General features: G+C 35.7%; 1 protein-coding gene and 1 pseudogene across 1 annotated transcript in view; both read left to right on the top strand.

Annotated features, from left to right (window-relative positions):
- LOC121420462 overlaps window positions 1-12,679 on the top strand; it is a 90,390-nt pseudogene extending 77,711 nt beyond the window's left edge.
- A 12,084-nt stretch (window positions 12,680-24,763) lies between these two features.
- Window positions 24,764-25,618, top strand: part of LOC121419497 (pro-epidermal growth factor-like) — a 7,618-nt gene continuing 6,763 nt past the window's right edge. The window contains exon 1 of the mRNA XM_041613950.1: window positions 24,764-24,994. Coding sequence (XP_041469884.1) covers window positions 24,904-24,994 — 91 coding nt within the window. The 5' untranslated portion in view covers window positions 24,764-24,903. The remainder of the gene's footprint in view (window positions 24,995-25,618) is intronic.

Below are 25,618 nucleotides of genomic sequence, written 5' to 3'. Positions count from 1 at the left end.
AATAATTATTTTCGAACGCAATTTTTTCTGGGCTTCATTTTTGTAACATATCACAGACACAGGTGACAAGTGTGACCTTCTAGCTCAGATTTTAAAAAAGTCAAACCAATGTTAACCAATCACTTTAAAGTCATCAAATATAACATTCATGTGAAGAAAAGACGTGGCCTTCACTAATATGATTGTGAAAAAAGGTAATATTTGACACTTGATTGGAATGTCTGAAGAGTGTTCATATTCCTGAAAGTACTTGACAGTCACACGTGACTTTCTGTGCAAATGCTTTCTGATATGCCTCAATATCTGTTGCTTTTAAACTGCCATGCGGGGACTATTTGCTAAGCTGTGGGTATCAATACAGAGCTGCCAAGTAGTACTGATTTTCCGTATTTAGTACTGAAAATAGAGAAGAATACTGATGGTTTCATGCAAAATACTGATTTCTCAAGTTTCAGTTTATGTGGTCATATGTCCTATGGTATTCCTGTGAAAATACTGATTTCCTCGCCAAAATACTGATTTTCAGCCTTGAAAATACTGAAATGTTCTTGTTCAGGTTGGCAGCTCTGTCAATAGTGTAGTAGGTTTCACGGTACACCATGTATCTTTCTTTGGCAAGTGTTGGTCCTGAAAAGGACTGTGGGTATCAAATTAAAGATGAGATTTCACTCTAACCATAAGTATTGATAACAATCATAATAATAGCAGGATTTATAAAGCACTTTTTCAATTCAATTCAATTCAAAATGGTTTATTTAGATAAAAAACTTTCATTACAGCACAGAGCCGAATTACAAAAAGTTTTTACAATATGAAAGATTGAAATCATAAGGAATAAACAAAGTGTGGCATATAACAACAAAAAATAATACAATAAAAACAAATATGGTACACAAAGAGAAACTTAAAGACAGAATATGTTCAATATGACGTTAACATCAATTACAAGAATGACAGAACTAAAGCAAAAAATACAAAGTCATAGATGAGACATACAAATTATGCAAAAAAAGTACCAGATCATATACAATTAAGGTATAAATTAAATACATGAATACACAAGAGATGAAGGATAAGGAGAAAATATAGGCAGAGAATACAAAGCACTGCTATTAGTATGAAGTTTATAGTGAAAACAAACTTGTCAATTGTGAAATATTTCTCTAAAAGCGGGTTTCCTTTTTTGTGGGATGCACTGTAAGTATCAGAGATGTTGTATTGTCTTTTTTTTCAAAAAGCGTTTGAAGAAAGGGTAGAAAACTAATTATTACAATTGTTGAATTTAATTGTATGAATGTGCAAAATTGCAACATCAGCGCACAAATCAGCGCTGAATTAATTCTGGGGGATAATAATGATAATTGTTTCCATGTTATTTTCTTAAAATCAAGATATCCATATTGCACCAATTATACTTTGTGCGCTGATGTTGCAATTTTGCCCAATCGTACAATTAAATTCAACAATTGTAATAATTGGTTTTCTACCCTATCTTCAAATTAGATAAGCTAATAAAGGCAGTAGTTATTGGATAACATCTGTATACCAATAATAAGTATAATTGGTGCAATATGGATTTATGTGACATAGATATGGTGCCTGATTTTAAGACTTATTTTGTCTTCTTAGGCTCCCCCACAGTAATGTACATTTCTTTGAATTACTTTTGATCAACTCGGTTCACTTTCCTTTTTCAATTATGTTTGTTTCCTTATTCTGTACATATTTGTAATGTTTTTTATATTATTGTGGAAATAAAATGATTTGATTTGATATCTTGATTTAAAGAAAATAACATGGAAACAATTATCATTATTATCCCCCCAAAATTAGTTCAGCGTGTGAAGACACCTATATGATTGCCTGACGAAATGATATCTCAATTTTGTTTGTATGTAGATCTTAAGCCTGATCTCTACGCAGTAACCGTCAGTGTTGATCAGTATATGGGATACTACGGTGAAGTGGCTACAATGCAGAAAGCAAGCCAAGGAAAGGGTATGTATTCATTTGTGAATATCCTCATTGTTATATGGGCATGGTGGCTCAGTGGTAGGGTGCCCATCTCATGGCTCGGGAGGTCGTGGGTTCCATACCCGGCTGATTCCATAATCCATCCAAGTTTCAAATGTATGCTTAAGATAAGACAGGTATATTGTGTTTTATGTTTGTTTATCATATTTCCATTGCTATGATTGTATTTTTAGGGTTTTGTATACTGTTCTGTTGGAAATGAGAAAAAAAAGGCTGTGGCTGAGTCAGCAGATTTTAAGTCATTTTAAGATTTTAATAATGAGACATTCTGCCTTCTATTTGCAAAAATCATCTCTCTAATGGAAACACCAATACATCTAAAAACTCTAATGAGTAAAAAATGCATTCAATGACTACTATGATTTTGTAATATTGTAATGTTTGATGATACTCAGGTGTAATTCACATTACTGACCTTTAACCCTATCTAGGCCGGGGGGCCCTCAATGATTCGCACAAATATTCAGTGTGCGAAATTTTTTGACCACGCCGCTTGCTGATTATTTACTTTCAAGTCTCGCACATCTTTTGAAAAACAAAAGTCCAATGCTGATGCGCGCTTTTGTCCCATTGCGCCAAATTGACACCTGTTGCCGTGGTTATCCACGCTATTCTATTCACGAGTCCACTGTTTTGAGTCCACTCTTCAAACAGTGGACTCATGAATAAAATAGCGTATCTAACCATGGTAACAGGAGTCAATTTGGCGCACTGTGGCAAAAGCGCGCATCAGCATTGGACATTTTTTATACACGCACCAATACGCGCTAAAATTAAGCATAATTTATACAGGAAATCTGAATAAACCATGGATTCAACAGTGGGATTTCAAAACCATCTTTGTGAATTTGGGCCAAAGAGTTTCTACACCAAAAATTAGAACACTTGGAGCTTTATTTAGGGAATCAGTGGAAACAGTATGATTTTGCATACTAATTATGCATAAATTAGCATAATCAATTAATAGCGATTTGCATGAAGTAAATTGATACAGAATTTGGTAGATTATGTCCCAGGCAACCTGTGTGCCAATTTCCGACGTGCTCGACGGCTGAGATCTCAAGGGGGGGGGGCTGGGAGGCCCCCCACCGCCATATGATCTTCCAAAATACCCCGGCCTAGATAGCTTTAGACAGACTTGAAGCACTTGAGCAGTCTTGTTCAGCAGGGCACTCACATTTCCTAACATGAACTTATTAAACCAACATCTTTATTAACCCTTGAAACCAAACAGGTGCTCCACCTCCGCATGCCATTTCTAAAAACCAAGCTCTCTACGCCGGCATTGCTGTCGGGGTTGTGGTCATTGTCCTCGTCGTCATCGTGGTCTACTTCGCTGTCCGACATCGTCGACTACAGCAGAGCTTCATGTCCTTCGCCAACAGTCACTACGACACCAGGTCAGGAACTGCCACGTTTGCCACGAGTGAAGACGACGATGGTGGAGACTTAGGTGAGTGGATCCTTGGGGGTATGCATTCTCTCTTTGATATACCCTCGGGAAAATGCTATGTGTGGGACTGAAATGAAATATCCGAGGGTAAGGGTTAAAATTTAGGGGAAAGGCGATTTTGGTAAGTACACATATCTAATGTAAAGCAGATTTTACACAGGGGAATATGTAATGTAGAGAACAAAAGAAAATTTGTCTATTATCAACATTATCCCTTTATGAAGATAATGAATAAAAAGAGTCATTTGACTGTTTTTTTTAAATCATTGTAATGACTATTCTATCTCTAGTAAACAAAACTTACCATAGATATTCCTTTCAAAGTTAAGCACTAGATCAACACATGTGTACTTTTTTTGACGTCCTAATATCACCTCCACTGTGACTTTCATTGTTTATTAACCCTTTCATGTCATCTTGTACCTGTCTTTCTTTCCTTTCATTCATTCATTGACCATGATCAGAATTATTAGCTGAGCTTCAAGGTAAGACTTTCCGTCACTGTTGGTGTAACAGCTGAATAAACCCCCTCCCTCCTCCCAATGAAAAAAAAGAATGACCCACCTCTGGGATATACTACTTGGGGGAAAAAACCTGGGGGGGGGCAGTCAAATATATAGATGTACACACGCGTGACCAAGAAAACGTGTTTAAAGGGGTGTTTTTCAGTTTTGGACGCGGTCCGCGTATGGATGCTTTAAGGGTATCAAAAACACAAATTAACAAGAAAAAGGATGGTTTTGAAAGACTGGTCATTGGTCAATCGCAGGATCAAACTTATTTAGGGTGTTTTTTTCCCCTGAAAACTTTTTTTTTAAAGACTGTTTTTTTCCCAAGCTTTTTCCCCCGAGGTCGTATTTTGGCGACATCTTGTTTAAGGGCCAAAATGTGTAAATAAACCCTGCAAAAAACCTGTTCAGGGGGTTATTTTTCACACAGAGAAAAACTTGTTTAGGGGTTGTTGGGATATTTTTTGGTCACGCATGTGTACAGCAATATATTTGTCTGGCCCGTCCGGGGGAAAAACTAGATGTTGGATTGGTTGATTTTGCTCCTGAAATGCCCAAAGGAGCCCCAGGAAACCTCCATTTACTGAAGTGTTTCATATTTTAGCAGTAGGCTGTGAGAAGGCCCCTCCCCCAAAGAAGATTTTTTTTCACCTGGGATATAGCAACTTTTATACCAAGCTTGAGTAGGGTGTCTCTTTTTGATGCTCTAAAGAAAATTTCAAGACCACTCTGAGTTTTCTTTATACAATAAATAAATAAATAAATAAATAAATAAATAAATAAATAAAAACATCTTGGCTTCCTTGCTAGAGTTTACATGTGTCTGCACTGTTAAAAAAACATGATTTTTACAGGGAAAAAGAGAAGATTTTGCAGAAAGCAATAACAGAATCATTCTGTAAATTCATAAAACAGGAATACGTCTGCAATTTAACAGAACATGTCTGTTTAAAAAGGGGAAAAGGGTTTTCTTTAAGAAAATTTGTAAGGTTCCATACATCAAATACCAATTTCCTGTAAGATTACGCAATCTGGTAAGATTACAGGTGTTCTCGAGACTATGCTGCAGGAACTTCTTTCATGTTAAGGATAAATTTTCTAATGTGTGATTGGTTTGGTTCTTAACCTATAGTTCGAATCAGGAAATTTATGATAGATCAGTGCTTCAAACGTGGTTATTCATGCTTTGGCTAACATTGAATTATTGACCACATTTTGATATCCTCCTAGCGGGTTGGATCGCATTCGATAAAAGGCTTGTTATGATAACAAATGCACAATTTTCATTATGTGGTGAAAATCGGCCAATCAAATTAAAGGATTTCAGTAGCTTTAAACTGTTAGTTATTTTGTCATTGTAACAAGTTTTATGAAACAAGTCCCTGATTTTTTAATGGTTTGTAGATTCAGCCGGAGAGTGTTATAATAGCGACAACAACCACTCTGCACAAACTATTATTACTTCTTCCCCCAAAATGGCAATTGTGACACCTAGATAAACTCTGTTATCTTGGCATGTGGGTCAAGGGGGAGGGTTTCAGCTGTTAAACCAGGTCTTGAGCACTCGACTAGCATCTTGCTTGTACCTTTCTCTTGCCATGATAGACATCTCCCTACCACAAATATGTAGTTCAACAGTAGAGGGCGACATATCCTCCTACCTGTAATGGTCTATTATTTGATGTGCTTGGAGGACAATAAATGCAATGTGTCTAATTCTGTTAATAGAAAATGGACAGTTAAGCAAAATTTCAGTTCTGATGAAAGAATCTTCTGGGATTGTTTCTGAAGCAAGCTATAAAGTTTTGTATGAATTGAAAAAGGAATGGAATAATAATAATAATAGGCATTTTTATATAGCGCCATCTATCTAGAAATATTCTATTCTGAGGCGCGTTATTATTATTATTACATACAAAATTAAAATTACATACATTATTATTATTAATACAAATTCTTTCCTCCAATAATTGAAGAAAATATGACAGTCCTTGTGATAATGTCATTGAAATAATAATCCACACTTTGCCACTCTCCACCCAGGTGTTAAATGAGTACCCGGTAGGATGTGAAAGCCTATATGTACATGCAGTATGCCTAGCAATTGAGTCTTGGAACTCTTGTTGGAATGCTCCCCAGGGAGTGGAGAAGGTGCATACATTGTATGTGGGCATGCAACGATCGGATGACTACTGGGGTAATAATATGTCTGTAAAGCGCTTAGAGACATTGTTCCGATATATTAAGCGCTATATAAATGCGGAATATCATTATTATTATAAATATACTGCCCGCTATTGTTGACTATCATATTTGCGGTAGGGAGAATTGATGGTCTCATTTAATGTGACACTAGTGAGAATGATAAATTTGTAATTGTGAGTTGTTCTTTGTTCTGGGCAGTTTTGGGCCACTGCTTTAGCACTTCCAAAAAGTACTCACGAACACACTGATGGTATGTAAGGACTTTTGTAATGACGATGATGATGAAGAAATCAACTCAAAGTGGAATTGAAGATATTCTATTAATTGTAAACATAGCAATAATTACAGCCCCTGGTAACTATCAGTTAATTCGAGGTGCAGGATCAAGGCCTTTCTTTTTATAAAAAAAAGAGAAAGATATTCTTTCTTCTTTGCTGTTTTTCTGCCTTGTGTATCGTTGTTTTTGCCTCTTTTCATTTTTTTCATCCTCAGTTTTCTTCCATACTTGGAAAGTCATAGGGGATTGTTGCTCCCTGCAAACTTATCATCACAATCACTGAATTTGAACAAGAAATTGAGAAATATATAATTCTACTTGCCTCATGAGTTTTATTTAAGCATGGTTTTGAACTCACATTAATACCTACAATAGAGAAAAAGAATATAGTTGATGAGAATATAGGAAGATCCACGATATGTCACGTACCCATGCAATGCTCTTTTTCTCATCTCCTCAGGCTTCTTTTCAGTTGTTGGTTCATGAACGTGAAGCACACAATTCTTATCACATTTAGTGCAAAATGTGCTCTATAAAATTCTGAAGCAAAATCAAAGGCACTCTTTTACTTTAACTTTTATTGCTGCACAAATCTAAAGTGTTTTGAGCTGAAAACACATTATTTTTTAGAGAGTCTTGGGTTTGATATATGTTTTAGAGAACATGCTTTGATGTGACTTCTGAATGCAAATTTACTGAAATAATTACTTCGGGGGAAAAAAAAGAGTGCTGTGAAACTCAGAGATCTGTTTTACGCGTATTAAAGCTCAACTAAACTCCTCAAGAAAGTTTGGAAATCTGACTTTGATCAGATTTCCAAACTATTTTTGCTTGTTTTGCAGCTTTTAAATTCAGACATCATCCAGCACTTTTTAATCCTGTTCTTTTCCTAATGGCATGATTATAACAAGCATGGTATCATTTAAAGAGAAATAAATAATCTTGAATGATGTCAAATATGCATTGTGTTTGATTGGAGTTGGGAGAAATAAATGGCCAAACTTAGATGTCCAAATTTTTTTTGAGGGATTTAGTATTATTTCTACCTTTGATCGATTCATTTCTAAATATTTTTTTTCTATTATACTTAAATAGTTGAATTACTATAATGTTGTTGTTTTAGCTTATACAGCGCTTATACTATAATTTTGTCAGCATGGTAGTCTTTATTACATAATTCGTATACTTTTTTTTTGTAGGATGTTATACATAATTTCCCCTTTATGATATCACACATAGCCATAAGAAGCAGTTATTTTTTCTTTAGATGATTTTAGAATGCACAAAGTATTGCCTGATATTTCACAGTTATCCTGGCTGTGTTTTGTTTTGTTTTAATTTTGCATCGTGTGTGTTTGTCTGTGATTTTTGTTGATGTTGCATGAAGAGCATTTTTTATGTTCAGATTAATTTTAAATGTTATAAAGATTGTCCTTTTTCTCAACCAGAGGTAGTTTCAACTGTGATGTTTATTTTCTTTATAATTTCTAATTCTTCATTCAAAGGGCAACTGTCATATTGAGTTTGGTTTAGTCAGTTGGGGTCCTTTAATAGGCGGGCAAGGGGGTTCTTCTTTTATTTGGCATCCAGTCAAATTGACTCTTTCTCCATAATTGATTTGCTCATGTGCTCAAGGATAGTTTTGTTACATGTACCTTTTTGATAGAACAATTTGAAATTTACATGTAGTGCGAAAGTTTGCTATAAACTATTGATTATCTTCTTGTATATTTATATGTAACTTGTGTTTTTGTACAAAGTGGAAACGCCTTTGTGGTATGCATTTTGTCAAGAATAAAGTTGTCAAATTACTATTCTACATGTACATACGACCAGTAGCGGACCGTGACCCGGAGGAGACAAAGCATGGGGGGGGGGGCACTGCATTGTTTGTGAACTATGCCGTGCCCCCCAATGCTTTGTCTCCTCGGGGTCACGGTCCGCCACTGCATACGACACATGATCAGAATTTTGCTTTCTCGGTTAGAAGCTAAAACATGTCAAGCAGTTCAGGAATTGAGTAGGTGTTATTGAATATGTCTGTGACGTATCGCTTGTAAGAGCGTAATCTGTTTATCAAAACAAATTATATTATTTTACAGCTATCAACTAACATATCCAGGGGTGGTTTACTATCAGTACAGGTAAAAAAATACACACATGAACTGATTGTGCTACATGTGCAAACTATTGATAAAAGAGTTTTTTGCAATCCATTTAAAATTGTACTGTGGAGAAGGTTTACAATTCACCATGTGTAATACGAAGAAGGGAAGGAAATACAGGCAGAAAAATTGAGATTGAAAGACTAGATAGGAATGAAAAGAAGAAAGTAGAAGTATTCTTTTCTTGAAAGTGAGTGAAGTCCTGAAAAGGACTGTAAACCAAATGAGAAGAGCTGAATATGGCTTCAGTAGCGATGGTTTGTGTAGTAGCAGGATGAAGTGAAGAGAGGTTACTCGACGTGTCGGGCAGGTTGACTGTCCGTCTTCAGGAGTGAAGACTCTTTTCTGCCTATAATAATAATAATAATGATAGTACATTTCTTAAATACGCATAACACCTACAGGTCTCTATGCGCGAGTGACTAAATCAAACATTCTGGAAGAGGTGGTTTCTTAATTGAACTTTGAATTTCTCAAGCTGGGTAATATTTCTTAATGTCGATGGAAGAGAATTCCATTGTGCTGGCGAAGCTTTCTGGAAAGCCCGATCCCCATATGATTTGGTCTTGACAGTAATTTCAGAGAGAAGATTTTGTGAGCCAGAACGGAGATTATGCTTGGGTTTATGAATCTGGACAAGTTCTTGAAGATAAGCAGGGGCATTACCATGAATACATTTGAATGTCAATATGAGAAGTTTATATTTGATCCTTGATCGAATGGGTAGCCAATGAAGGTCAGATAAGATAGGGGAGATGTGTTCAAATTTTCCTTTTCGAGTTATAAGTCTTGCAGCAGAATTTTCTATATGTTGTATATTTCCTTCCCTTCTTCATATTACACATTGTCAACCGTAGACCTTCTCCACGTTTCAAACTCCACCATGCAAACATAAAAAGATCATCCAATTTATACATTTGTAGTCATCACAAAGTTATTGTGTGGATTAAAAAAGCAAAAAAACAAACGTTTTAATTCAGCTTGAAATTATAATGATTGATTATCTTCCAAACAAGTACATTGTACATCATTTCAGAATCGGCAGGAAGATTTTTTTTCCAATATCTTAACTTCCGTCGTTCTCTACATATCTCAAATTTATATTGAGACTTACATGGTTCTGCCATCCACCTTTTCAGGTGACAGCAAAATCTCATTTCTATTCTTCCCAAAAAATGTGCTTACTCATACCAGATATTATTGATACTATAATATAACATTTTGTTTCAGTCTTTTTGGCCTATATAATTACTCCATTGAGATTACAAAGTTAAGAAAAAATGGTAATCCCAAATTGCAGCTACATCAGGGCTTCATATTAATCCAAAGCTGTTGATGCCATTTTTAAACATGAATTGTTTTTCACAAGCCATTTCACTTTATGGATTAATCATGCAAACTAATGGGGGGGGGGGTACTTGTATGCCCCCCCAAGGGGACTACAGTATTAGATTAAGATTTGCTGTATGTATAAAATCATTTCCATGCTTATGCCTACAGAATTATACAAGTTAAAGTAAATTATCTGGGATTTAGATTGATAATAATTCCATTCTCACTTTACATATCAGAACGTTTAAGAAAGTACCAAGCCCATCTTATACTTATTTTGGAGCTTCAGCTAAAGTTTCACCTTCATACAAATAAAAAATCAAATTTATCATTCCTACAAAATTCTATTTATTTATTCAAAATATTCAAGTTATCTGTAATTTTATCATAATTTCATTTTATACTGAAAAAAATATTACAAAGCCTTTTAAAACTTCAATCCTTCAGCTGAAATATCATCTTCAGACATAATAAGCCAAATTTATCATTCCTAAAAATTCAATTCAATTTATCTGCAATTTAACAATAATCATTTAAATCATACTGCAAAATATTTAAAACCAAGGATGAAATAAACACCAATCATTTGTGAATACTATCACCTACATTCCTCACTCCATTTCAAACCAAAACAAACTTCGTGCACGTGCAAAATTTTGTGAATGTATCAAAATTGGCAGTATTTTTTTTTTTATTGACAAATTTTCACTTGACACCATGCATACCCCAAAGAGTGTAGGCTCAGTATTTATCCATTTTAATATCTATCTGAGTCTGTTCTCCTGGTGACCATTTCCTACAAGTGGTTTATCATTGACTATTTGTTATAAGCTACTGAAATCCTTGCATCTGATTGGCTCAGAGCGAATTGGTCTGTGAAAATCACCGACTAACTGGTTTATGAAACACCCCCTAAGGGGTTAATTGCAACAACCACCCACTCAACTTCATCATTATGTCATGATTTGTGTAAATTAAAGGTAAATGCTAGTTTTGGTAACGATATCAAAATGAGTTCATACAGAATCCAATGAAATGACCACCAAAGTGTCTGTTTGTATAAATAAAACGTTTGTGCCAAAGGATTCTGGAAGAAATTGTGTAAATTAAAGGTAAATGCTAGTTTTGGTAACGATATCAAAATGAGTTCGTACAGAATCAAATGAAATGACCACCAAAGTGTCTGTTTGTATAAATAAAACATATGTGCAAAAGGATTCTAGAAAAAATTGTGTAATTGCTGAGAAATTAGCAAATAAGCAGGGGATTTGGGTCAAGCATCGGGCCAACAGTCAAAGCAATAATACACTGTCCCACGTGCGCTTATCTGTGTTGGTTGTCTTCAGTGTGAACATTTTTCAGCGTAGATTTCAAGATTTCACACAGTTCAGTTTATGTAACTGTAACCAGATCTAGATCCTTGTTAATGTAGTGACAATTAAGCCTGGTTTTAAAGACTTTCATGTGAAATCAGTGTTTACTGCTGCTACTTTCATTTATCTTTAATTGTATGTTATCATATAAGAATGAAGTAAATTAATTCTAGTAGGCATAATGGTAGTTGCAGAACAATAACCAAATGATAATGTTTTGTTTTCCTTTTTTATTTGTCTCTTTAATTGCAGGTTCGGACGAAGATCAGCCGATGATTCGCGGTTTCTCCGACGATGTGCCTCTTGTTATTGCCTAAAACCTTCAACAGAAATAACTCTGAAAAGAGATTTAATCAGGATTTAATTGTTTGATTGAGATGAAGTCATTTGTGTAGAGTGTACAGAGAAGGGTTTGTTTACACTGCCTAAATAGTCATATCCTCCCTGGGTCCAGAGCACTGTGTTTGACAAAAAGAGACTGAGAATATTGCACAGTATGAACACTCTATTCTTCACCATATTGTCTGGTAATGGATTTCTTCAGGTCAATGTTCACAGACAGATTATGAAATGCTTATTGGTAGAAATATACTATAAATAAAGTACATAAAACATTTAACATTACTGCGATTCTAATGATGCACAATTGAAAATGAACAAAAGGGGTGCACAATTGAAAATGAACAAAAGGGCACTGTTTGCCACAAATTGAAACAGAAAGAGATATAGTGCAATTCGCTCAAGAAATGTGGCTAATTAGACAGTGTATTTCAAGCTAAAATATTTTTCCTTCTTTTCTTTTGGAACACAGATATATATATATATTTCTTGATGATTTTTTAAAGATGATGAATCAGTACATTCCTAATTGATTTAGTAAAATAAAAGATAATTGTGATTTTGTATTGCTTTTTGCAGATTTTCTTGTATTGTTTTTTTTTTGTCTTTTAAAAAATGAAAATGTACTGATTCCCGTGGTACTAGTACAGATCTTGATGTTCTATTTTTAGCCAAATTTAAAATAAATGAGCAAGTTGAGTACATGCGACTGATGCGAGTACTATTGCATAACATAAAGTACTGGTTTAAGTAAAGTTCAGAATCTTTATTGATTGTTACAAGTTGTGGTTCTTATTAAACTATGGAATATCTCCTTACGTTCGGGAAGAGAAATGTGCTTTGTATACATGATAAAGGTCGTCAAAAATAATCAAACTTTTTCTTTTTTTCTGACCATGCATTTATTCCATGGGTCATTGCAATCCTTTTAAGCTTGAATTGTACTGCAAAAGAATGTAGATCAATAATAATTGTTTATTGATTTGTGTGATTTAATGTGATAAAAAACAAAGCATCAATTCTAGCATTATTGAGCTAGTAAGATATAAACATAAAGATTATTATACCATCAAAAGTACTAGTATATGTATACTTTGTGTGAAATCCCCAATTTCTTGTTTTTGTTTTGAATTTGAAGTTTGATTTTGTTGTCCTTATTGTAATTTTGTTGTCCTTATTTTGTTATTCACATTATTTTTTTGTGTTTATATTTCAGATAATTGTCTATTTTTTCCTCTTGATTTTTTGTATATACATGTATTTACCCAGATTTTTAAGAATAAAAAAAATTCTTGTGATTAATAAAAAAAAGGAAATATATGTGTTTGTGATTAGGAGTAATAAAAAAAAATCAGCATAAGATTTGAGAGAAGTTTAGTCACATTTAGAGAATGGTTTATGTAAAGCAATAATATTCAGATTTGGGTAGATCTGTATTACCTGAAGTTATTCAGTTAATTTAGAATTGCTAATTGATAAGGCTTGCAATCAGAATGTTAAACTTTCGCTTACCATCAATATTTTTCTCATAGCTCATTAGGAATAATGAAGTGCGCTTATAAATTATGTAGGAGAATGACACTAAAAATCAAAGGGAAAATTTGTTTTCAAAGTGCATCTAAACTGCATATCAAACAATTAAACAAGAATACCATATGTGTATGTTTTTAAATTCATGTATTGATTATATGTAGCAATATTGATGTGTCAATGATTGTTTTTGCCATGTGTAATTTGACATGAAGGTAAATAAATATTGGCCTATTGGAGAAGTTTTTCCTTGCAGTTGTAGCAGTAGCATATCTCTTTAATTTCATGTGTAACCCCCTTTCGCCCCCCATCCTCCCCCTATTTTTAAGCTATTGTGAAAAAGTAACTCTAAAGAAATAACAGTTCTTGACAAGTTTTACTTGGATGGTAACATCAATAGATATGTTGGGTATATAAACATAATACACACAGATTTCTGTTTGAATACAATAATCAAACCATTATGATATTCAAGCATTTTTGAGGTAAAAGCAATTATAGCAAATAACATAATAAATTTGAATCAAACATATTTAGTGGGACATCAAAATCCATGCAGATAGCTTGGTCCAATCAATCGTAACCCTATTGAAATCCATCAGTGTCATATTTTTTTCTACAGGAAATTTGTAAAATGTCCTTTGTAAACAAAGGAGAACACACCAAATTGTCAAGAAATCAATGAATTCATGGATATACATTCACATCTAGAAAAACATGCATTTTGTATGTTGACTTTGCTGGCTTACCATAGTTACAATCAACTGCAACTCTTTGTAAGACGGGGCCTCAGCAATCAAGTGAAAATTTACAACTGATTGCCAGACTTATGTTGAATTTGGGACCTGATACTAACTTGCAATTGATTGCAAGTTTCTTGCAACTCCCCCTCGACATTCCTTTTTTATTTTTATTTTTGCACCAGAGTACTTCTGATAAAGCCTCGGTGTGTAAGAAGAGATATGCTACTGCTTAAGCCCATCATGCAGATTTAGTTTTAATATGAAGGTATATAGGCTGAAAGATCCTACAAAATTAATTGATTGAGTATCGTTTTCCCTGCGGGATCATAAGGCACTGCCAAATGAGAATAAAATATGTATTTTTATCATAATTTTCACCAATTGTGGATGAGTGATGGGATTCGAGAACTTCAAAAGAATGTATAATTTTTTTTTCAAAATATTACAAGTGCATCATTTTGGAACTTATAGTGTTCATTCATTTTTTTTCTATAACCAGGTCTCATATTTGTGTTAACTGATTGCATAGTTTGATTTTTCATGTAGTCGTGAGGATGTACATTTATTACCAATTTTGCCTACTCTATCAAAAAGCTTTATATATTTTTGTAGATTTCACGTATTATGTTTTGTTACCTTAATATACTCCTTTTGGCTTTTCACTTGGAGACGAGAATCACCCTAATACTTAATGTTATATGACTCAGATCTAGCTGTAGACTTGAGTGAATGGAAAAATATTATCAGAAGGAAGAGATATGTTTACACAATGCTCAGAAATGTGATGTAAACAAACATTTATGCTCTATGAATTACCAAGTAAGTTTTTTTTTTCTTCATAATCCATCATCCAGTTGAAACCCCTCATTTTCCCTGCTTACAGTTCAACACACTGCAAAAACTCCGGTGTTGATTTAACACCAGCCCGAAATCTATATATGTCCACACCAGAGAAGTGTAAACAACACCAGTTTCGTTTTGGTCTAACACAAGAAAGGTGATTATACAACACCAATTAGTATTAAAACAGCATCGGTTTGATTCCAAACTGGTGTTGTTTCAATACTTCTCTGGTGTGGACGTATATAGATTCCGGGCTGGTGTTAAATCAACACCGGAGTGTTTGCAGTGAAATGTAATCATTGTATTCTATGATTATCTCTCATGGAAATCATCTATGGAAACATGAGAGGTATACACCACATTTTCAGCTCTTATTTCATTCAGCACTCATTGTTAGAGCACAGGTTCTTGCAGAAATACACACGGGCCCGTATTCTGATAGCAGGTTTATCTTAAACTCACGTTTGAAGTTGTGGTGTAAGTATGGATAGCCAATTGTTATATAAGTCACTAAGAGTAGAGATATCATACTTCAGCTCATTTGGCTCTCAAATCATTCATAATTGTGTAGGAAGTATAATAGATGATTGTCTTCACCATCGATGAATCAGGAAAGAGCACAGTAAACATAAGAAACATACAACTTAATAAAAAATTTGATACCTATGGCTTCCCATACTTAAACTAAAACTTTAAACCCGAGTTTAAGTTAAACCTGATTTTAGAATTTGGGCCACGATGTTTAATGTCCTGCTATCGTCATATAAGAAACCTCAGAATTACATGCATATTTCTATTTCTTACACAGTTTCCAACAATGTGTTTTGATATTTTCAAAATTTCTATTGCATTTAGCACAGGTCCCCATATTACATTTTCTAGCAGAATAGATTCATCATATATATTGGTACAGAATCTGTGAGAATGGTCTTTCGTATTACTGCTATTATTGAAGCTAAAGAAAATAATGTATATTGTTATGTTGGTGGTGAGTTTAATATGATTACTGTTCAGAAATGATTGTTTTAGTGGTATATTGCGGTATAGATTCTCTATTTCCATTCGCTACTCAATTGAAATGAAGGGATTTATCTTTTATATGTCATTGCATACCAGACAGATGAAATAAATACACAGGTTATTGCTCGTAATCTTAACTAAGGTTTCAGACACTTGCGTTTGCTTTGTTTGAGTTATACTTTGAGTGAATGCTAGTACAGTGTTTGAATGTTTGTGATTGACGTACTAAAGGCCTGGTCACACCGCCCGAGCGTTGTTGGAGCGGTAAGGAAGAGGGTCGAATTCCGCTCAAAAAATTGGTGAAAAAAAATCGAACACAAAAATCGAAAACAAAATAAAAACAATCGAAATCGAAAATGGTGAACGGTAGCGAGCGGTGATGATTTTTTCTCTCCGCTCCAACAACGCTCGGGCGGTGTGACCAGGCCTTTAGCATGCCAAGGTTGTATTCGGCCGTGCACTGTGTGTCGTATTCGTGGTGGATGAGCAAATCTAATTTTTATTTCAATTTCACGAATTTGCATAAACTATAACTTTCATTACGTAAAGAGAGAGAGAAGGGGGGGGGAGAGAAAACGACCCAGGCTATGATCTCATTTTGCATTTTTGCCCAACCCCGAAAGAAGAAGGCGAAGAAGAAAAAAAACCCAACATTTTATTCTATCTATTGATTGTGTATTGTCACGGTCGTTCTTCGTCGGTGTCATTGAGGGGGGGGGGGGGGGTCATCAACTGGGTTAGGAAAACCTATACCAATAGAAACTGACATTGGTTCTCATGTCTGGGAGTAACACTTGTTCTGATTGGTCGCATTCATTTGGCGTTCCCGCTGCCTTGGTTACCGAGTCGTTTGTTCTCAATGAGGATGATCGCTTTTTGTCTCTATTAAATTAAACTAATAATTTTACTATGCGTCGATGCGAGAAAGGAGAAATATTTAGACAGAAACATCCGCAAAATAATATTGGTAGAATTACTTCATTGAATGCACTCAGCGCTGCTGACAAAGGGGGAAGAGCGAGCTTAAGCCGGGTAATAATTTTGCGCTTTGTTTCCTCTTGCGAAAAAAACCCGGCTACGTAAATTCAGCTTTCTTTATCATCGTCGTCGTCGTCGTCGTCATCATCTTCATCATCATCATATCATCGGCCTTATTACTTTCTTCGAGACTTGTATTTAATCTGAAATCGCATTGTTTTCCAGAAAACGAGAGGAGCTGAATAATTGATAATTTACACGTTTAGTCATTTACACACATCAAAATGGTAAGTTCAGATATTTATACATTGCCCGTTATTCTACATATCTTTTTTCAGACGTGCCTCTTTTTACTTTTGTTACACTTTCAAATGTAGGCCGATATTTACCTAAACGCCAGATAATGCGCAAGAAGATACCGTGTGTTAAAATGAATGAAAAAAAGTTGATGGATAGTAATTTTTATTTTTTGTGTGTGTCACCTTATCTCTGTTTACTGGTAAGTTGTGAGTTTTAAGTCAAGTTATGACATCATATCGGGGATATTTAGATCTTCCGTTTCATAAAGAATATCATAACTTATAATAATGTTTTCACACATCTAACATGAACCCCCTTTTTATCTTCATGTGTTGTTTTGTGTTATGTCTTTAGAATTCAATAAACTATAGAAGAGGATGTAATCTTATAAGGTTCTTTAATTTTTAGAGTTAAAGGCCTCCATTTTTGTATGTTTTTCTGGTTTGACCCTCTGGTTAACTGGGGTTATGATCATTTTATTTTTTATGTCAATTTTCTTTTCAGGAAATTCACAAATCTGCACGCGGCCTACTTCTATTGGCGTGCGTCATGGTATCTCTATCCATGACAGGTAATATATAAGCAGTTACTTGAAATATATATATTTTCCAACTAAAGATGTTACAATCATCACCACCACCAGTACCACCACCATCATCATCATCACCACCACCACCACCACCATCATCATCATCATCACCACCACCACCACCACCACCATCATCATCACCACCACCACCACCACCACCATCGTCATCATCATCACACCACCACCACCACCACCACCATCACCACCACCACCACCATGATCGCCACCACCACCACCACCATCATCATCATCACCACCACCACCACCACCATCATCATCATCCACCACCACCACCACCACCACCATCACCACCACCACCACCATGATCGCCACCACCACCACCACCATCATCATCACCACCACCACCACCACCACCATCACCACCACCACCACCATGATCGCCACCACCACCACCACCATCATCATCATCACCACCACCACCACCACCACCATCATCATCATCACCACCACCACCACCACCACCATCATCATCACCACCACCACCACCACCATCCTCATTCACTGGCCCACAGATGGGGAGGGGCGTGGGGGTCATGACACCCTCTCCCACAAAAAAAAATGAGAGAGAAAAAAGATGAGATGAAAGGAAAAGGATGAAATATCATACATATTCCTGGAAATTAAAAAAAAAAAAAAAAAAAATCGATTTTTGCTCACTCGCTAACTTGCTTGCAGAATTTGACCAAAAAATCTACCCCAAACGCCATGTCTGCCCCCTAAAAATTACTGGCTCATTAAGCTATAGTATCTGCTCTCCTAAACCCCGGTATCAACATTGTTATTAGCAAAGGGTGGGTTTGGGGGGAAATCGCTTCTCTTTATTTCTGGTTAATTATAGTTGTATGATTATCATTACTCTGTTTCGTTTTTTTCTCGCTCAAATAGCTGGGATCTCGGATCCCGAAGTCAAGACCAGACCAAGGAGAGATTTATCGTCATCATCATCGAAATCATCGACGGAGATGACCCTCCCACCGGATGTATCATGCCGGTCTATAACCGGCCCGGGGGAACAACGATCAGACTCCTACCAAAACTCAGCCCCACCCCGCCTGGTAATATGCCTGCCATGTATAACGTTGATCGTCATATCATATGCCGTCTACCAGGTTAGTTGATATTCTCTCACCCCACCATTCCCCACCTCTCCAACCCCCCCCCCCTCATCCTATCTCCTTGTTTATTTTCCTCGTCCCACACAATATAATGTTTCTCCTATAAGGATTGTTTTACAGTTAGGATGACCTGTCTCGTTTAAAAATAAAAATGAAAAACAAGTTGTGTTGGTTTTCGTGGGTGCGGGGACGTGTGGGTTTGTGTATGTGCTTGTAGAAACCAAATTAAATGACATACCTTTGTAATTATGCGACAACTTTTTAGGGGTGCAAAATTGTAATTACATGCCTACCCGAGAGGACATTTTCGGACAGAAGTGGATTTGACAACATTCCTCGTGTACTCGTGAAATATGCGGATTATTCAATTGAGGTCTGCATAATTTTTTTTTCATGAGTAAAAATGCTGATTTTGGGAAGGTTTTAAGACTTCATTTTACCAGCTGGATCTGAGGGACAGAAAGAGTCATACCTAAAAAATAGAGAAAAAACCTACCCTGCAAAAACAACTTATAAGAAAATAAGTTGCATCAATATTAATATTCAATACATTAAATCAGCTGTAAATACAATATTTTGAATAAACAAAATTTGAATAATGAGAGTTTCATATGATAAAATGCAAAATAATACTTTGGGATATTAATTTGCTCATTAAATATTCATAAAGACTATAGAACTCTGTTTCAGTGAGAAAAAACAAATCACAAATAACTTGTCATTCCTTGTCTGTTTTGATGAAAATTATATGAAATATAGAATTATACAAAATTATGTATATTCTATTTATATTTGTATTCATATAATCTGTATCATATACACACGCACGCATAAGTAATTTCTGTAATTTTATTGTCTGGTCAAATATTGAAGTTCTGTCATTTAAAAAAATTACGGACTTCCATTTCATCTGCGTTTGTCTTTATTGGAAAGTACACTGCAAAAACTCCGGTGTTTAACACCAACCCGGAATCTATATATGTCCACACCAGAGAAGTATTGAAACAACACCAGTTGAATCAAGCAGATGCTGTTTTAATACTAATTGGTGTTGTATAAACATATATCTGGTGTTAGACCAAAACCAAACTGGTGTTGTATAACACTTCTCTGGTGTAGACATATATAGATTCCGGGCTGGTGTTACATCAACACCAGATTTTTTTTCAGTGTAGGCTTCTGATTTTAGTGATTTCTCAATTGCAGACTGCTACAAGGACCCATGTCAGAACCTGGTCAATGGAGCATGTGAAGAAACAATAGATGGGCAAAGATGTGTTTGTTTACCAGGCTACATTGGAATTTACTGCGAAACTGGTAAATATTACTTTCTTTCTTGTCAAACGAGTAAATGTTACACGTTCACTAACAGCCTGCTAGAATACATGAAGGTCCGTATTGAACAAGGGAGGGGGGGGGGGGGGTGAGGAAAGACTAGATATTTATAAATGGAGATAATATTAAAATTAAAAGCAGACCAAAAAATCTGCATTAGGGCTGTAGTTGGAAGGGTTTATAGAAATCAGCAGAATTTAGATACGGATTGAATGCGGTCTTGGTGGAGCAAAGCAAATTGGCAAAAATCAGCTATTTTATTCAGAAATACCTAAAGTCACTTCTTCTTAAAGGGAAAGACCGGTAAATGAATATAGTGAAATGACACCATCTACGTTTTGCTAATTTGCATATCATTGTACTGTGGATTATGCTACTAGTCAACACTGTCTGTTAAGGCAATATACGGTATCTGTATAAAGCGCTTAGATACGACGCGTCGTTCCGATGCATTAAGCACTATATAAAAGCGAATAATTAAGGTCACTTGGGGAAGCAGAGCAGTTTGCCACTGCCAATTTCTGAAACATGTACACCTTTGAAATGGGGGAAAGTTGTGATGGTCACTATAAACATGTTTACACTGAAGACAGATGACCACTAAGGTAGGTTGGAATGTGAAAAGTGAGATTTTTTAATGTCATAAAAAATTTCTTATCTTATTTCCGATACGATAATTTGTTTCCTTTTGTTCAATTAAAATCGTCGCTCGGATGGACTCAATGAATATTAGTATAATCATGCGAAACGCATAGTGGTCTACTTATTCTGTCCCTCGCCTTTTAGTCACAGACTGATGCACCCAAACCAGATGAGGTAATTAGTATTTTGTAAGAATTAATTCTGTAAAACGCGTGACCGCTGTAAATAGGCCTGCCAATTAAAGTAACGCATGGTAATGGCATTGAAAAAAGAATAGAGAGAGCAAATGATATTGTAAGCACGGAGAAAAGTAAGATCAAGGATGTACGAAATATATGCAGGGAAATAATCATGATCATGATTCGATTATAATAATTAGGCCTGTCATCTTTATTCAAAATTATCATCGAATTATTTATCATCAGTTCATCATTGGCGTTGTGGCCCAGTGGATTAGTCTCCGGACTTTGAAACAGAGGGTCGTGGGTTCAAATCCAAGCCACAGCGTAGTTTCCTTCAGCAAGAAATTAATCCACACTGTGCTGCACTCAAGCCAGGTGAGGTGAATGGGTACCTGGCAGGAATTTATTCCTTGAAATGCCAAGCGCGTAAAAGCTCCTTGAGCTACAGCTAGAGTAATAATATCCAAATACTTTGGAAGCGCATAGAGACGTTATTCATAACGTGGTATGTGCTAAACAAGAACTGACTATTCTTATTGTTATTACAATTATTATTGTATTATCATAAAAATCAATATATTTTGCTTGTCACTATTATAAATTTTGCAATGATAATGAGAGCAAAAGCTTTGGTGACCAGACGTGCTATGCTTTTTTTATCGATAGGCAAACCAATTTCATTAGTGATATCCATGCACGCAAGGAAAAAAAAAAAAAAAGGAATTATTAAAAGGGGACCAAAAATGAATAGATTTGTAAACCGTGGCCATTAATTATTACGTTCAATTTACGCAATTGGAAGCCAATATGAGCACACAACTTTATAAAGTTTACAGCAGGGTCGCATTTTCATGGATTTTCTAATCTCTTTTCTTCTCCCAATTAGCTTCTACAATAATAATAACAATACTTATTAAAAAAACGGCTACCACTAACAGGGGGTGTGGAACGAATTATAAAGAGTTTGGAGGAAGGAGGCTGATGTTGTAATCTCGCACATTCGTACAATTAAAATCAACAATCGTAATAATTATTTTTCTCCCCTACTTTCAAATTAGATAAGCTTATAAAAGGCAATAGTTTTTGGATAACATCAATATAAAAATAATGAGTATCAATGCTGCAAAATTGACATTTTGAATTAAAGAAAGTAACATCGAATAAATTGTCATTATTATGACAATAATAATGAAAGGCAATAGAAAGGCAATAGGCCTAATAAAAGGCAATAGTTTTTGGATAACATCAATATAAAAATAGTAAGTATCAATGCTGCAAAATTGATATTTTGAATTAAAGAAAATAACATCGAATAAATTGTCATTATTATTTCAAAAAAATTAATAAAATCCCTATTTAGTGGTTATTTTACACATTCGTATTTGGTAACTGGGGATGGGGGAGGGGAGAAGAGGAGACACGTCAGTCCCCCTCCACTGAGACTCCCTTTTTAGTAAGACGTTACTGTGTTTGTGGGCGGTGCACACACGAACGTGTGGGGGGGGGGGGGTAAAGAGAGAGAGAGAGACATAGGCATAGAGACATAGTGGAAAGAGAGGCGGATTGAGGTGATAATTTGTGCATATTTTCCATCCAAACTTTTTTTAAAGACGTGGCTATTTGTTGGGTGGGGTGTGGGTTTGGGGGTGCACGAGTAAGTGTGAGCTCGTGTTTGTTTGTTAGAGAGGTAAATGTGTGAGGATTGAGGGGTATCTACGTATTAATAATTTATATCCAGGCCGTTTTTAGTAAGACCAAGGAGTCCTGGTAAGACGTGGCTCTGTGTGTGTGTTTATGTGGGGGGGGGGGTAGGGAGTGGGTGTTTGCGATTGTTTGGGTGTTTGTGTGTGATAGTGGGAGCTAGAGGTGGAGTGAAGATTGATGGGTGTCTATATGGGCGTAGTTTCCACCCAGACTTTTTTTTTGTAAGACTTGTTTGTGGGTGGCAGATGTCAATACGTGCATATTTTCCATCCAAACTTTTTAAAGAAGTGCACTGTTTGTTGGGTGGGGTGGAGAATTAGGGGTCGTGCGTAAGTGTGATCTCGTGTTTCTGTGTTACAGGGGTAGAGTTGGTGTGAGGTTTTAGAGGTCCCTACAAATACATAGTTTATATCCAGCCCGTTTTAGTAAGACGTGTCTGTCTGTGTGAGTGTTTGTGTGGGGGTGTACGGAGTGAGTGACCGTGGGAGTTAGAGGTGTCTATATAGGCGTAGTTTCCATCCCGACTTTTTTTTTTAGTAAAACGTGTGTGTGGGTTGGTGCACACACGAGCGTGTGTGTTTGTGTGTGAGAGAGAGGTGGTATATGAGGATTGAGAGATGTCAATATGTGTATATTTTCCATTCAAACTTTTTTAAAGACGTGGCTGCTTGTTGGGTGGGGTGTGGGTATGGGGTGCGTGTGTGTGTGTGTGCGTGTGTTAGTGCGAGCGCGTAAGTGTCTGTGTGTCAGAGATGGGGAGAGGGGTGTGAGGACTTCGGGGTGTCTATACATAGTGCATAGATTCCATCTTCTAGGATTCCAAACATTATATTTCCGATTCAGATATCAACGAGTGTGATAGCAACCCCTGTCTAAATGGAGGGAGTTGTACGGACCTTGTTAATGAATACGGGTGTCAGTGTCCCCTAGGCTACATAGGATCCCGGTGCGAACTTGGTAAGATTTCTGGAAACTTAAGTGAATCAACTTCTATCAAACAATTGGTACAGTTAATTAAATATAAATTGGTACAGTTAATTAAATATAAAAAAAAACAAATATAAAATAAGCAGGCCCTATTTGCAAGAGTTGTCAAGCCATTATGCGATAGTTATGAGTTGGCGAATGAGGCGCCTTTGTGTGTACCAAATTTTATCAACCATGCTTTTGGCATTAGATTGATTCCAAACACTTTTCAGATATATTTGCTAAGCATAGATCACGACATGAAATATACAAATGTATGTAATTTATGGTTTGTTTAGATTATACATTTTAGGTTTTATACAGGTACAAGTTTTTTCTGATGATTAATTACAACGGCTACCATGACAACAACAACAACAACAACAACAACCATAATAGAAATGATTACAACATAACGATACAATGATAGTCACTTGGAAAGAGTAGCTCGTGAAACTGGATTTTTATTCACTACCAAGCACCTTTGCATTAGCTGTTACACATTGCTATCACAAAGATCTGTAATGTATGAATAAGTATGATTTCAAAAGTGACACGCAATAAAATAAATGCCTAAACATTCTTCCGTTTCAAGATTTTGAATCAAAGCCATAATAACTTTTTTTTTGGTTTATCATTATAAATCAAAATCAAAGGAGGGGGGGGGGGGGGGGCTGACCATGCAAAAATCACAATCGAATAGTAATATTTACGTTTTTGTTCACCATTCTGGAAATAATGCAGGGGCTGAAACACCCTGGTTCCATTGAATAGTATTTTGTTCATGCTTTGGTTGTTTATTTTCCCATTTCCAATTTTCCATTTCCATGTAGCGTTTAAGTTACATATTTGATGATTTAACATAGCTTTAATATTTACTTAACTACTAGTTGTTAGTGATATGTATATAAGCCGGAATTATAACATTATCATATTAAGCAGGTCCCACTGGTATAACAGTTTTCGGAACTGAAGTGGCTACCCTGGGTAAAATACGATGTTAGTGTATCTGATTACACATCATATATAATCATTATCATTATTAACATAGTAATATTAATAATCCCTTTTAAAATAATCTCTCCCTGAACTTTTACAGAAACATCCATTTGCTTTCTTCTCAAGTGGAATAGTATTTTCGCGGGTAGTTTGGAACCGAGCAAATCTCTTCTGGATACTGTTTTCACTGAACTCCCTATAAATGGTGTGGGGAATTCTCATTCCATAGCTTACGACCACGAGGACAGAATGGTGTACTGGACGGAAAGGGACAGTGAGACAATTTCTAGGGCCACAATTAACGGAACTATTCGTCAGGAAATCCTTGTAAATTTGACAGGTACACCTCGATTCAATCGTGTTTAGTGTTATATAAAAAAATATTAATGTCAATTTTTATTCCGTCCGTTTTATTAGTGGCTTTCCTTTTCCTTGCTTCTTCTTCAGCTACTACTACTACTACTACTACTACTACTACTACTACTACTACTACTACTACTACTACTACTACTACTACTACTACTACTACTACTACTACTACTACTACTACTACTACTACTACTACAACAGCTACCGTGACTACTACTGCTACTACTACTACTACTACTATTACTGCTACTACTACTACTACTACTACTACTTCCACTACTACTACTACTACTACTACAACGACGACGACGACGACTACTACGACGACGACGATTACTAGTACTACTTATACTACTACTACTACTACTACTACAACTATACTACCACTACTACCACTACCACTAGTACTACTACTACTACTACTACTACTACTACTACTACTACTACTACTGCTACTTCTTTCTTCTCATTATATTCCCCCTCATTTTCTTTTATTTGTTTCTGTTTTCGAGTCCTGAAATGCTCCCCTTGTTCTCCTGCCTTTTGCTGTTGTTGTTGCTCTTCTTGTTGTTGATGTTATTGTTCTTCTTCTTCT

The sequence above is a fragment of the Lytechinus variegatus genome, chromosome 8 (genome assembly GCF_018143015.1).
Source record: "Lytechinus variegatus isolate NC3 chromosome 8, Lvar_3.0, whole genome shotgun sequence".
Taxonomy (NCBI): domain Eukaryota; kingdom Metazoa; phylum Echinodermata; class Echinoidea; order Temnopleuroida; family Toxopneustidae; genus Lytechinus; species Lytechinus variegatus.
Note: the sequence above shows the minus strand (reverse complement) of the source record. Positions and strands in the feature narration are given on the sequence as shown.